At 38.4% G+C, this 14,563-nt stretch overlaps 1 protein-coding gene across 2 annotated transcripts in view; it reads right to left on the reverse strand.

Moving 5' to 3' along the window:
• The window catches only part of FAT3 (FAT atypical cadherin 3), a 324,123-nt gene that overhangs the window by 105,669 nt on the left and 203,891 nt on the right, over positions 1–14,563 (reverse strand). For both annotated transcript variants that reach the window (XM_026052964.1, XM_026052963.1), the window contains exon 5: positions 1,642–1,956. In XM_026052964.1, the coding sequence (XP_025908749.1) occupies positions 1,642–1,956 (315 nt within the window). The remainder of the gene's footprint in view (positions 1–1,641; positions 1,957–14,563) is intronic.

Raw genomic sequence — 14,563 nt, forward strand, 5'->3', positions numbered from 1 at the left:
AGTCTCCTATGCGAAAAGGGTGGGAACTCTATGATACTCTACACCCGCTACATCTGGATGTCATGTCAAGATGTCTTGACATCTGGATGTCAAGATATATGCTCACCCAGACCACGTTTGACTGTTTTTAAATGGTATTTGTATTGCAGAATACCAGTTGCATTGGTATTCCTCATATTACTATCTTCACAATCTTTAATTGGGTTGAATAAGTTTCAGATTATTTCCCTCATTTTTCAAAATAAATATAATTTTCAATTTCACCACATTTATTTTCATTGTTTTCTCTTCTCAGTGGTGTTCATTAGAGGTGTCCAGCTTGGTGCCAATTCTTTAAATTGCAAAGTACTGTGAAGACATGGACAGATTTTATATTTGCCTGGAATGCTTTAAGGTTTTAGCATAGAAAAGACAAGATGAAAAGTGAAAAATAACTGAGGATAAGGAAAAATGTAGGTTACAGAATGGTGCACTGGTGAATAACACAAACTACGGAAGATTTTCCTTTAAATACTAAAGGAAATGTCCCTGACTATACAGGATCACTTGTGTATGGAAATGCTGTTACTATGCCTGTTAAAAAAGGGAATTATTTTCCTGAAATATCATATATATTTATTTCTCTGGAAATGTGTTAAGTGGGTTTGGTGCTAACACTTGCTACCCTCCTCCATTCAAGGCAGACAGGCCCTTAGGCAAAAGATGCTGAGTTTGTGATGAGCAGCTTCAAGCTAGAAAACTTTCAGCTGTTGGAATATCCTAAGGGGCAGATCCCAGGAGCAAGCTGCAGTTCTGCATAGTGAAMGGCACTCACCCTGAGAGGTGTGTGCTCCAAGTGCAAGCTCCSTCTCTGTATTTTGACATTTGTTTTCCCATCCCCATTTTCAGCTTTATGAAGGTATCCCAGCAGAGATCCATTTCTGCAGATGACATCTCTTCATTCACTAAGTGAATGTTCCACACCCTGGAACTCTGTTAGATTTTCATCTCCTATACTTCTCATCAACTCCCTAACCAACACATTTTTTGGCTTACTGCTATATATGAAGAGTGCAAATTCAAGTCCAATATTTTCTCTTGTCAAAACCACCGTCTTTTCTCTTTTCCTTCTTTAACGTCGTCTGTATGGATTGAGTTCTGGCAGTATTTTGATTTTTTTTTAAACTGAAATCATTGTAATACTTAAACCCTTTAATGCAGTAGAAGGCCATATATTCACCATATAGAACGCCTCCTCTCTGAAGACCATTAACTTGGACAGAGTAAGTGTGGACTATATCCACACATATCCACAAAAAGGTCAATGTCCTTTTGTTTCTGTACTTGTTAAATATGATACACAATTTGTGAGCAAGCAAACTCTTGGTCTTCATTTTTGTGCATACAAGGAGATGCCAACAATTCACAAGTTGGCTCTCTAAACAGCCTGAGGATAATTCATTATGTGCAGTGGCATGAAATCCCTAGCAGAATCAATTTTTAGCTATAGTTATCTGCGAATGCTAAATTTCTTAGCACATTCACATCTTACAGGCAGTGATATATTAAACACAGAGATATATCACCATAAAGCGAGGTAAGTCTTTTATAAAAAAACAATACTCAAATAATGTGTTAGTATGTTGATGAAAGAGCACTTACTGTTAAGATATCATAACTCCCTGCCGTAAATTGTTTTCTGGAAGAAACCATCCCAGTTTTGGGATCAATAAAGAACTTCCCATCATCATTCCCATCCACGATGCTGTATGAGATTTCCGCATTAGGGCCTTCGTCTTTGTCGAAAGCAAAGGCCCTGTAGATAGGCTCCCCTCGCTTCTTACGATCTCTCTCTGGCAGCTTGATCTGATAGACCTTCTCTGGAAACTGAGGCTTGTTGTCATTCTCATCCAGAACCTGGACCACCACCCAGACTGAGGACTGCTTGGGAGATGTGCCCCCATCCGAGACGGTTACCTGAAAACCAACAGCAAGAGAGGAATTATTGCATACAGACAAATGGAATTTCCTAAGTCAGCAGAAYAACATGTAAGGAAACACCCTTCCCTCCCCAAACCTGATCTGTGCATTACAAAGTTTTCTACTTAAGGTATAGTACTTATAAGCATGACATAACCTAAATGCTCACAACAGCAAATTAYGAAATCAGGAAGACTTATTACTTTCAGGATGAACTTTGAACCTGTAACCTGTGGAACAGAAACCTATTTCTCAAAGTATAAAATCCCATTAGCTCATATGGTTTTGTAACATATTAATTCAAAGGAATGAACTGGAATTAACCCATTGGGCAGAATCCTTGTTTTTTTGAAAGTTTCTTCAGTCATGCGCTGTTTCTGAAAGAATTGCTTTTTTCTTAAATTGTGAAAGAATGCCATTTTTTTCCATTAACTACTTGGAATTTCTCAAACAATGAAAGGATTTCTGTCATTATTTTTTATTCATTACTCAGACTTYGACAGCTTATTAATCCCAAACCTGCTTTGTACAGTTGCAAGGGGTCCAGGGAGGTAAGCAGTAAAAATTTCTGCTGCAGTGTTTAAAGAGCACGTTGGACTGATAGAAATATATAACAAATAAAACCATAGAGACAAAAGTTTATTACTAATTTAGCTGAAACTTAAACAGAATTACTGCTAATTTTCATTTTGAAGCAGTGCGGAAATGAGATGATCCAAGATCAACAAGCACTCTAGAGATTCAAAAATATGCCTTCCAAATCACAGTCAATATGTTTCAAGCTTCTCATTCAATCTCCCCATAGTATTTTTTAAACAAAGAGAAATAGGGCAGCAAATTACTTCTGTTTGCAGGAAAGAAGCTCCAATTTCACTTTCAGCTAACACTCCAACTCCCCCAATAGCAATTTTAGATGATGGTGAGCCAAGACACCACATACACTTGCCTGGCCCGTGCTGGCCATTACACATTGATTGCTTTGCTAGTTAATTGCCCAATGCTTTATTTACCCTGAACTGTTCCTATGTTTCTGTACAAAGCTTCCAATCCTGAGGTACAATCCCAGGAAAATCTAAAATTTCCTGGGATCCCTGTCCCTTACCACTGTGCCCTCCCTGCAATAAGAACCTACACTTAGGGTAACCTTGAGATCTGCATAAAACAGACAAAGAAACATTTTTTAAGAGAATAATTTCCCTTTCCTGTTCCTAACCAAAAAAATGGCTACAGTGGGAAGGGCAGGACTGACAGCCTTAGAGCCTTACACCATTTAAACCTGCTATACACACAGTGTAATATTCCCCAAATCAGCCTGTAACTCAAGCAGAGAGCTCTTCTGCCCATGATCTGCTTAGGGCCTCTCCATCCTGAAAGTGTCAACTGGTTGCCCGTGTGTCCCCATCGGGGTCGCACCTCGTGATGGGGCACGGGCACCTCTTTTCTTGTCCTGTCACTGCCAAATTGGCCGAGTCTTCAACAAGGGCACAGGATAAAATCACTTATAGCACTTCTCCTGACACTGCAGTTAAAATAATCCAGGAAGTTTTGAAAGTTGGTAGTGCACAGAAACCAAACTCTTAAATGATGGTCCAAAATACCAGCAGAACTTTTTTTGGAGGAGTTAATACTGATGCAGAGAGAGAAAACTGGTATCTGATAAATATAGTATGACTCAACTGCTAAAAAAGACACTTCCCAAGCTTTTAGCAATGATCTATCAAAAAATAAAAAAAAAGAAAAAGTGAAGAAAAATCCCACAAATAATAGCAATAATAATAAATTATCTGAAAACAAAAAAAGGGATATAAATAGCCAAGTGACTGACAGGAAGCCTGAGGCTGCTTACGGAGGCCGGCAGCCTCCTCCCTTCCCAACGCACAGCCCCGTGTTCCCTTTGGCTCGTGGGGAACTCGTGAGCGAGGTGCTGTTGCGGGGGCAAACACGGGTACATACTTGTTTATCTGTGCGAGCCCAAATTTGCAGGAAGCATTAACAGGAARGTTGAACAGACAGCTTTTTTCCAACAGATAATGGGAAACAGTGATGGTTGTAGCAAGAGCCATCAACTCATCAGCTGAGAGGACACGAAAGTCCCCATGTCAGCCAGTCCCATGCAGCCTAAAACTTTACGCCCCTGGAGGGGAAGTACTGTACTCCAGGTATCATTTCCGTCCATATTTTTGTATTTTAATATTTATGACTTTATTAAATCATAGTAGCCAATACAGTGGCCAGTATTGGTTATCTGGAAATTTCTTTGCTGGAGTAACAATAATCACACATGCCTTCTTACAATGCTCCCTTTAGCTGTCTGGAACAGCATGGGCAAGATAGCCTGAAATTCCCTCCAACTTACAATAACTTTTAAAACAAAATATTTTGAATCAATTTTGCATAATTACGCAACWCATTAGATATACATTTTTGGAGAAAAACACACACACACATACACAAAGCTTTCTCCTTCTTGCGGGCCCAGCAATTTCTGTGTAATGACAGAACTTTTAAAATCCAGCTATGGTAATTCCCATCTCTTCCATGATCCATTCAAGTTGGGTTGCTCTGTAGACCTTATCATTAGATGAAATGTCTTTGCAGGAAATCAGGACTGAGAGATTTTTTTTTTCAAATTCATATTTATGTTCAAGTTCACAGGTCAATTACAATTTCATAGCAGCGGACCTTCACTGTGAAAACTAAGATCACAGAAACACAGAAGCACGGGATGGCTGAGATTGGAAGGGACCTCTAGAGACCATCTAGTCCAACCCCCTGCTCMAGCAGGGACACCCAGAGCACGGGGCACAGGGTGGCAGCCAGGCGGGTTTGGAAGATCTCCAGAGAAGGAGACTCCACAACCTCCCTGGGCAGCCTGTTCCAGGGCTCTGGCACCCTCACAGGAAGGAAGTTCTTCCTCWCATAGAGATAGAATGAATGAAGATCAACATCAGCTGCTAATATAAAGAAGTAGGAATGGTAAATGTAGAATCTTCTTTTTCTAACCATGGAGAAGGTACAGAGGCATCTCTCCTGCCAAAATATCAGCTAACACATACTGGCTGTCCAGAAAGCCTCAGCCCTGGAGATATAAATACTTTTATCTTGCCCCAGTCACTCCTATGGATTGGACTATGACACTTAACTGAAGAAGGATTAGCTGTTGAATTTTGTCAGAGTACAAATGCAATTGTGTGAACCACTTTCCTGAATTAGAAGTACAATATTGAGTCTCATTAACAAAAGCTCATGACTTCCCAAGCTAATTATTAACTCAGCTRGAGAGAGTCGCTAGCAGGGATTTCACTTTAACAAGTACAACAAGACAATCAGCAGGTGCTTAATGTGAGTCATGGAGCCTYGAGAAGAATCAGAAACTCCTTCTGCATTGCTCTTTAGCGGGAAGAAGTCCTCGGTCTCCTCTGTTTCTAGGTTAAGAACTGCCACCTGACTGCCATTAGCATTGCAAAGACACTCAAAATGTCATCTCTGATGGTTTATTTTCATTTGTGTGATACTACTTAATGCAGAAAGACTGCGCTGAGATTATGCTCATGTCTCATCTAGAAAGCACGTGTAATGAGGATTTCAGGTAAAAAAGAACAATCTATCCCTTCCCCCCTGCTCAAAATGCCCATTTTGCTTTGGAAAATATTAGAAAGGAGAATCTGGTTGAGCTACTGGAGACAGAAAGACGATGAAAGGGGCTGTGCGAGCTGCGACATAYCCCTGCTGCTAGTGACTAATGGGTTTGTTTCTTCTCCCAATCTGCAAATGAGCTGAAATACCCACTGTAGGAGCCTGTGAGAACAGCCCGAGCAGGAGAAATGGAGATCACAAGGGCGAGCGCTTGGAAGGATGAGCGCAGCTTTAAAGTCAAACAGGGAATTACTACTATGCCTGCTTCAGAGAGACACTGTGTTTGTAGGAGAGAAAAACAAATAAAAATAATACAAGACACTTGACAACTACTCATTTAGCTGTAGCAAACGAGCAGTTTTTAAGCTTTTCTTTGGTGACTTTGGAAGAGAAGTGGGCAGCTGTTTACTTCAGTTATTCACATTAGATTTTTTTGTTGTTGTCCCAAAAGACAAACTACTTAAAGGATTCTTGTAAAAAAGAGTGCAAATCACATCAAAATGGTCTGTCTTTCCTTATTTCTTAACAAACAAATAAACAAGCAAAAGAGAGAGAGAGAAAAAAAAAGCCTTTCATTTTTCTTTGTCATACATTATTTTATGAGCTGCTGTATAATTTTTAAAAATAAGGAAGATTTGTAAACTCTGAAAAGAAATGTAGACTTATATTTTAGCTTCAGTTGCAGTAAAAGGAAGAATTTACACAGCTCTTGACAGTAGATGAAAGAAAATCAGTAATTCTGGGCACTGCCTAGGAAGTTTGTTACAGCTTGGAGATATGGGTGAGCTTTGTGTGTTAGGCTGCATTTATAGCATTTTTGAATTGGTAAGTGCTAAGATAAGTGCTGAACCAAGCATTACTCCATTAAAATCCCATGAGAACAGAGCAGTCTGTTACACGTCCAAAGAAGCCCCTTTAGGCAGTCTCGGAATAACATCTTCCTCTTCCTTTTACCATCTTGAAAGAGAACTATGGCCCTCAGGAATATCAAGTTCATATAATTTTATTTGTGAGTGAGTCGGAGCAAATCACTTCCCTGAAGAGCAAGTGTATCTCCTACTTCTACAATTAGCATTAAGGACAGATCTCTTCACCTGTACTGCATACAGGTCGTGCATTGCCCATAACGATTCAGCAGACACCAGTCTCACGAGAAAAGGCCATGCTCAGCAAGGACTTTTTCTCATTTCCTAGCTTGTAACACCACCTGAAGAGAGGTAGGAACTTTTGGTTCCTTTTTGAAACGCCACACGTATGATCCCCCACTAGGCAGCTTGCAAAGTTTGCAACCAAAGGTTTGGAAATTGAGATTATCCATGGTAGGAATACTGATCTCAGCCTCCAAATAACAACCAGAAAGATCCTATGCCCATAACGACTAATTAATCTGTACAATCTACCTTCTTCATTACTTTGTTCAAGAGGCTACAGTGATGAAGCTTGCTACCCCAGCAAATAAGGACAGGTAGCTGGAAAGCAGCAGAATTCACTCCAAAATCCTCCCCCGATAATATCTGAACCCATGAAKGCTCAACCAGCCTCAAACTGATGCGCTACAAATAAGCTAAAGACTAGGAAGGGAGTACTTAAGAACCGTTCTTCATAGGCATATGACAACCCTTCAGGAACATCCTACTACTAAGAAGTGTAACTACCCTCATAGCCTCTGAGAAAGAAAGAAGATAAAAGTTGTGCATTGATCTTCATAGGAAACTTTGAAGAAGGTTTTTAGCTCCCGCTGATAATGAAGATTAGAATTAGAGAGTTTCGTGAATAGAACATGAGTAGTCAATTCTTTGAGAATATTTCACTTCAGGTAGCTTTAAATAATGTAAAGCTTGCAAATGAMGATATTTAGCAGCTTAAAGTTAGCTGTAATCTTTATGTTGATTGAAATTCTATTCATACTGGAACATCTACGTCAGCCATTTGTGGATTTCTCTTTTTCTCAGGATGAGAAACACTTGTTATCAAATATTGATATGGAGACATTAATCTACCCCAGATCTACCTTCACAGATAATACCCTTCTTCAAAAATCTTATCTGGATGCTCAGGAAATACAGAAATTCTCAGTAAGACATCTGCTGAAGTCTTTTTCTCAGAAGAGTTACACAGCAGCTTCTACGCTCGCCATACTGCCCTTTTCTCAAATACTCCACCATCCCTCATTTTCTGTCCAAAAACCTCACTTGATTTTAATCTTCCATGTAAAAATGAACTAAACGGCTTCAAAATTTCCTTAAAATTATGAAGGCTGCTACACATCAATATTTCTCCTTATTTTTCACAGTAGAACAGCTAATATGTCTAATCATGTACTAGCGAGAAAACTACTTTTGCCATTAATAGAGACACATGATTTTATCAGTGGTTCCAAGAAGCTGTCTTACAACTAATATTAATAATTCATTTTATAACTATCTGCAGAAAGGCTATGCTTAAAATACAAGCTGAAATATTGCCAAAATTTAATCAAGCTATAGTGCTACTCATTGTAAAATTAATTAATCAATCAGCAAAACAAATTGTCCTCTATGTCTTCACTAGGATCTGCAGCTATATCAGTTTGTATATTCTTCTTTCCTAAACAGTAATGTTAACATTTAATTTCAAACATTTTTTGTCATGGTGACGACCAGTGCCTTCCAATGATGGATGAAACACTTAAGTGAGGCTCTGTGATGATGAGTTTTGAAACAATACTGATACTATTTAGTAGATTATTATATGTATTTGGCCATCAATGAGATGAAAGACACACTTATGGTTCTTAATTTACACRTACGATGTAGCCAAATTCTAAGCTGCTACATGAATCAGAGCTAAATATAAAAAAACAGAGATAACACATAAACAGGAAGTTCGTGATGACAGGTTAGAATAGARATGAGTGTTTTTTGGGGTTGTTTGGGGTATTTTTTGCCTTTAACCAGCAAAGGGAGGACGGCACAGGCTGTCACTGGCAGAAAGGCAGATCAAGGAGCGTCCACCATCCCTCTCTCCATCGCCTCCTTTAGCCGCTCGCTCTTCYGCTGCCATCAGCTTGCAACCTCTTTAACCTTGCCAATAAATTGTTAGTGCATCTGTGCCACAAACGGGATTGCTGAAATAACCAGGGTTAAAAACGAACTGCCGAAACAAAACAACCCCCCCCAAAAAGCAGGTGGCGACCAGTAGGCCTTGGGTGGCGGGGGACAGACGACAAGAAATGAGGGGTGATTTTTTAAGATATTTTTGCCATTGAAAAGGATGAACTGTTTAACTATAGATTTGCTGATGAGTCCTGCTATTCTCCAACAGATGATAATTTAGTCAAAAAAAAAGGAAATAAAAAGAATCCATCACTTATCAATAGGCCTTTGATCAATACCAAAGTAAGGAAAGCCAGAAGCGTGATCTCTAGATAAAAGACTTTGTATCCCATTAATAATTGCTGAAAACCAATTTCCATCTTTCTCTGTTTTCTCACAATGTACCGAAAATAATGAATGTTCTCATCCACACAGCGATCATGCACACATGCTGGGAAAATCCTATGAAATCATCTCAAAGATAGTTTTATAGCTGATAGTCTGATGATCAGTCGCTGACATTTAAATGCAATTTAATTTTTTTTTCAGAATAAAAAATGAAGCTTCTAAAGTTTTATGTTCAAAATAAAATTGATCAGTTAAAAACCTGATTAATGAAAAATGGATTTTCCAGCCAGGGAGAAAGTACACATAAAACCAGATCTTTAGTGCTATAGTTTGTAYCCAATTTTTGATCCTATGGAGATATTTTAAATTTGAAAAAGGCAATAAAGACATTTTAGGTCTAAGAAATTTCTGCGTTTTTTTTTTTTTTTTTAAAAAAGAAAGCGTATAATGACCTTGTCCATTAACCTAAGAGGAGAAATAAAGACATGACATTTTTTGGTGATATTTGAGTTATTTGGTAGAAGTTGCTTTTTGTTAGTAACAAAGAGCACAGTGAAATTTTAATCAAGGTAGATGATATAAAATGATAGCAATTACTTCTACGTGTTTGAACAAAGTGATTTTTGTAGTCGAATGAAGACTATATTACACAAAGCACTATAAAATGCTCAAAAAAATATATGTAAGATAAGTAAAATGAGGTAAAGGAGATATACATGAGTAAGAAGAGGGTTTGTCAGGGCTATTCCCAAGGCAGTTTTTGACTGACAGTATCATTCTGTTTTTTGTCAGACCAATGTTAAAGTAAACCAAATCAATAATTGCTTTGATTTTAGCAATAAAAAGTCTATATTGTCTTCTTGATGTCTACTTCATTACTTTCTGTGACAAATTAATTTTAGATAGATAATAAGCATTAATTGGGCCGCAATTAATCACAGTTTCATCTAATAGGCAACACAGACATGCCTTATTATCTCAATCTCTACTTAGCTTTAATTCTAAGTAGCCTATAAATATCTACTATCCAGCTTACACTGACATAAGGGTCAGTTTTATCAGCTGGTGGAGAATCTGCACAGCATGGAAGAATGGGGAAAAAAAAATCAGATTCTGGTTTTGGAAGCAAAATTCATATTCATGATCTACCTTTCTACTTCTACCAAGTTTTAAACATTCAGCCTGGGAAACAAGGGCAAATAGTATGACCAGTACAAAAGATCTTAGGCTGAGATTCAGTTAACAGTTCTAGTGATACAGGTTAAGGAGTGTCAATCCCTTTTTGCTTCTTTTTTCAAGTTTCATCTGAAGAAGCAACACTTTTCTTTCTTTCCTAGGGGAGGTTGATGTGGCTGTGCATACATTTCAGGTTCTGGTTCCCTGTAATCTCATTTTTTTTTGTGTAGTCACTTCATTCTCTTTTTGGCGTTCTCTTTACTGAACTTCCACAAACCTTCACAAACACCTCAATAGCCAGGGAATCCTAAACCACATCAGGGACTGCTAGGTAGGCACTGACTGTGTTGCTGGGGAAAAGTTGTTTGGTTGTTTTTCCTTGATTCCAGACTTAATTCTGTGCTTTAACATGGTATTTCCTGTAGGTTCACTCTCCTGCACATATAGCCAACGAATCTGCAAATAGCAAAATATCTAAATAMATTTCAGGATGTCTGGAGACTATACTGCTGACATACATGTGTATAGGTCATCAAGGTCATTGTGAGGGTTAAAATAGAACAGGAAATATCATCCCAAAGTTTTAACACTCCAAATGTGTTGCAAAGAAATTTCTTGGCCAGAAAAGTGATTTTTTTCTGAGTAAYATTCAGAACTGAATAAAAAAGTTTGGGTTGTTAATATTAATTAATCAATTAATGCTATTATAATTAATTCTACAGTGCCTGGAGACCTGCCGAGGGATCTTAAAGTACATGAATAATAAAAAAGTGGCACTCCATTCCTGCAGTATTTGTATCCCTTTTACTCTTCTGCACTGTCATTCTTTACATATATGTGAGTTTTGCAACCACAGGATRGCATTTGCTGCTGTGCAAATGGTCAGTGAAATTTAATTAGAGCCAGAGCAGGATGCCTCCCACCTGCTGAAAGGGGATATTTCATTGAAACGGTAGTATCAAGATCTTATCATCCACAACCCTTAGGGTTCATGCTCTTAGTGTATGGTCACTAGGGCCTCAACATATACTTAACTTGCTTGAGTTCAGTAAGCTGGGGACAAGCAGAAACATCGAGCAGCAATTCCAATTTGGGATACCARCAACTGCATAAAACAGAGCAATTCCCTTCCATGGTTTATGGAGTTACAGTAACTCTTTAATGGCTTTACACAAGCCCCTAATTTACTGCTCRTTTTCCCACAAGGACAGTATACAGAGTAGGTGGTGACACATGGGATGACAATGGGGGATAGATGGCCAGAACGTATAACCACAGTGAGTGATAATTGGATTGCAAATGTCAAAGAGTGTGGCTGGAGAGTGGAGTATATCAATCCACACATACTTCTCCCAGTTGTGAAATGAAAGTTAAGAGCAGGGACAGCCTGCTACAAGTAGTTGCGATTTACAGAGGTGAGTTTGAAGGCAGTGGCAAGCAGCACCCAATTAACTTCAGTAGAGATGTCTCACGCTACTGGTAAAATGACTGGATTTAGAGTGATGAGCAGAAGCGTCACAACTTAGTGATGCTATTAACCTTTTGTGAGATTGCCCTCTCGATAACGTGGTCTGGGGGACAATAAAACATTGCAGGAGACAATACGCACAATTCCCTGCTGCAAGACTGATACGTTGGAGAAGAACCAGGATTTTCCTTGATTCATTTTATGTGCCTCCAATTAGCCTGCAGCACGTGAAGGGAAAGAAAGGGGGGAAACAGAAGGAGTTCTGCTAATGAGTTGCTATGTGGATTTTTAGCAGGAGAGGCTGAAAGAGGAAAGTTGTAGGAGCTGCTTTGCTTTGAGATTGTCTCAAGAGGAGATAAATGGGCCRAGCACCTTATTGGAAATATCCGTGAGAATTCTCTGGATTTACAGGAGCTCTCATGCAGCATGAGCGTGTTCTGTCAGCCTCAGCACATGAGGCTTGATCCCTTGGCCAGGGAGTCATCAGACACATCAGTCGTGCGGGCTAATCCTGGTGGTCAAATGCAGGGGTCAGGCATGCAGACCTTTACTGAGAATGTGGTGTTCTGGCCTGCAGAATCCATTCCATCATGGCTTCATTTAGGAAAATATATACAAAATATACAGGTAATATGCTTGTTCTCTTGAACTGCATCTCATTTTAGAAGGAGTTTCATCCATAGATTATTGATCTGATAAAATACCTGAATCTTACCTTGCAGACTCAGTGGGACAAAGACCGTGACTCAAGAGAAGATGAAGCTCCTGCTTTCTACATGAGCCTGGGGAATCTGTACGCTTAAGAAACTTCAGAAAGCAGAGCATGAACCTGTAATTCATTCAGCTTCTGATGCTCAGGGCTAATGGAGCATATTACACAGGCAGAGAAACAGGAGGGGTTCTCAAGCTACAAAGTTTGGAGGTGTCTCTGTGTCTAGACGGAGAGTGGAGAGGAGGGAAGGGAGACCAAATTAGCCCTGCAAGAATCAACTCAGGTTCTCAAAACAGCCAACAGCTCCGAGTAGGATAATTTGCTCTGTCAAGAAGTAGGATAAATGATTAGCTCATGCTGAGCATCATGCTGCAGCAGCAAGGATTTCTTTCAGTAGCTCAGTAGCTTACTGAAAATTAGGCGTGCTATCACTGGTTTGATCTATCACCAGGCAGCCCAAGTGCTGTTCCAAAAACAGATTCTTCTGTATGCTTCAGATGTCATTTTATTAAAAAAGCCACATATTTGAATTGATACTTTCACACTGAAAGTTGGGTATTATGAGAATTAAATGCCTGAAGAGAAGTCTTTGGAAGCAAATATTATTTACTTTATCAAATATCATTTCCTGGTTGAGGTAATACGGTAAAGGCTAGAATGATTTTGAACAGTTGGGCTATATGATTTGTAACAACAACAACAAAAACACTGCAAGACCCTAAATTGTACCTGTACTTGTTAAATGCCAATAAGGTTTGCAAGGCTGAGCTTYACTACTGCAGCTAATTCCACAAGAAAAAAAGGGCCAAAGCTGCAACACACATGGAAAGTGGGAGGACTGTGAAGGTCCATTCTAACAAAAGAGTTTTTGCCAAGGAAGACAAGAAGACGTTCAAGTAAACTTCACACACATCAGCTAACAATTTTATTCTTTTCACTTTGGACTTCTATTGGGATGTGCAATACACTCTTTATTTTTTCACACTAAGTCTATAAAACAGCTGTTTGACCTTGAGGGTTAGCAACATATTTTTATTTAAATCATAGTTAAAAAGATATTTCAAACCTCAAAGAAAAACAAATACATTTGAGGCTGTGATACGAAGTATTAAACTATTTATTGGATCTTGAGATTTTATTTATTTATTGCTCTTCAGAAAAGTTGAGGCCATAAATTGTCTAATACTGTAATATTTGCATTTTTTACTTTCCTGGGGAATATGAGAAAAAAAATACACTATTTTGATTCTGACATTTTTGCGATCAATTATTCATATTAATCCCTGCTTTTCAATATTTAGAATATTCCTTGCCAAAGAAGGTGCCTTTTTTTGCCAAAACACAAAATGTTCTCTAGAACTAGCATAACATTTTCAACTTTTCTGTATCATGAGACATTAACAAACAGCAATACTGCATTTCAGATGAGGAGATTAATCTATTTCCTGACAACTGAAATTTGCCGGTCTTGGAGAAAAAAACACTGCTTTTGAGGGCAGATTTCATAGTACTTGATGCTTTAGGGCCTTTATAGTTTTCTATTTAAATCATATTTTCAAAAAAAGCCAAAGAATTGTTTGGTCTCTGATTATTATCAATCTGAAAGTCAGATAAGAAAAGCCTTAAGATCCTCATGTTCCATGATAACATATTTAGGGAGAAAAAAAAAGTGTCAAATATGCTTATTAAACTGATTCTCAACCTGATTAGATTCAACCTGATTTTCTTACCTCCAGGCTTCGAGTAAATACTTTAAATTGTGTCATGTTACAAATTATGCTCAATACTCAAATCTTATTTCTCTACATTTCATAAAAATGCACTTTGCCATAAGAAATTATTTTAGAATACATTAAAAAAAAATGCAGACCCTCATGTTTTTGAATGTTATTTCCTACCCTTTCTTTTATGTCTTTTTGCTCAAATACAATGCTAAAGGCTTATGTCGCAGAGGGGACAATCTGGTCAGATAAAAGAACAGATATAGAGGGAAATATGATGCACTGAAAGGCATTAAAGGTTATAGTGAGAAAGCTGTTAAGAAATGTTATGGGACTCAAAGAAAATCACAGTATATTCCAGGAACACCAGAGAAAGAAGAAATTCTCACCCACTGTCTGATGTAGGGGAGCGGTTTTGGGAAAGAAGCTTTTAATATGTCATCAACATTAGAAATCATGAGACTGCAGA

The sequence above is a fragment of the Nothoprocta perdicaria genome, unplaced genomic scaffold, assembly GCF_003342845.1.
Source record: "Nothoprocta perdicaria isolate Ctin4 unplaced genomic scaffold, notPer1 scaffold_94, whole genome shotgun sequence".
Classification (NCBI taxonomy): Eukaryota; Metazoa; Chordata; class Aves; order Tinamiformes; family Tinamidae; genus Nothoprocta; species Nothoprocta perdicaria.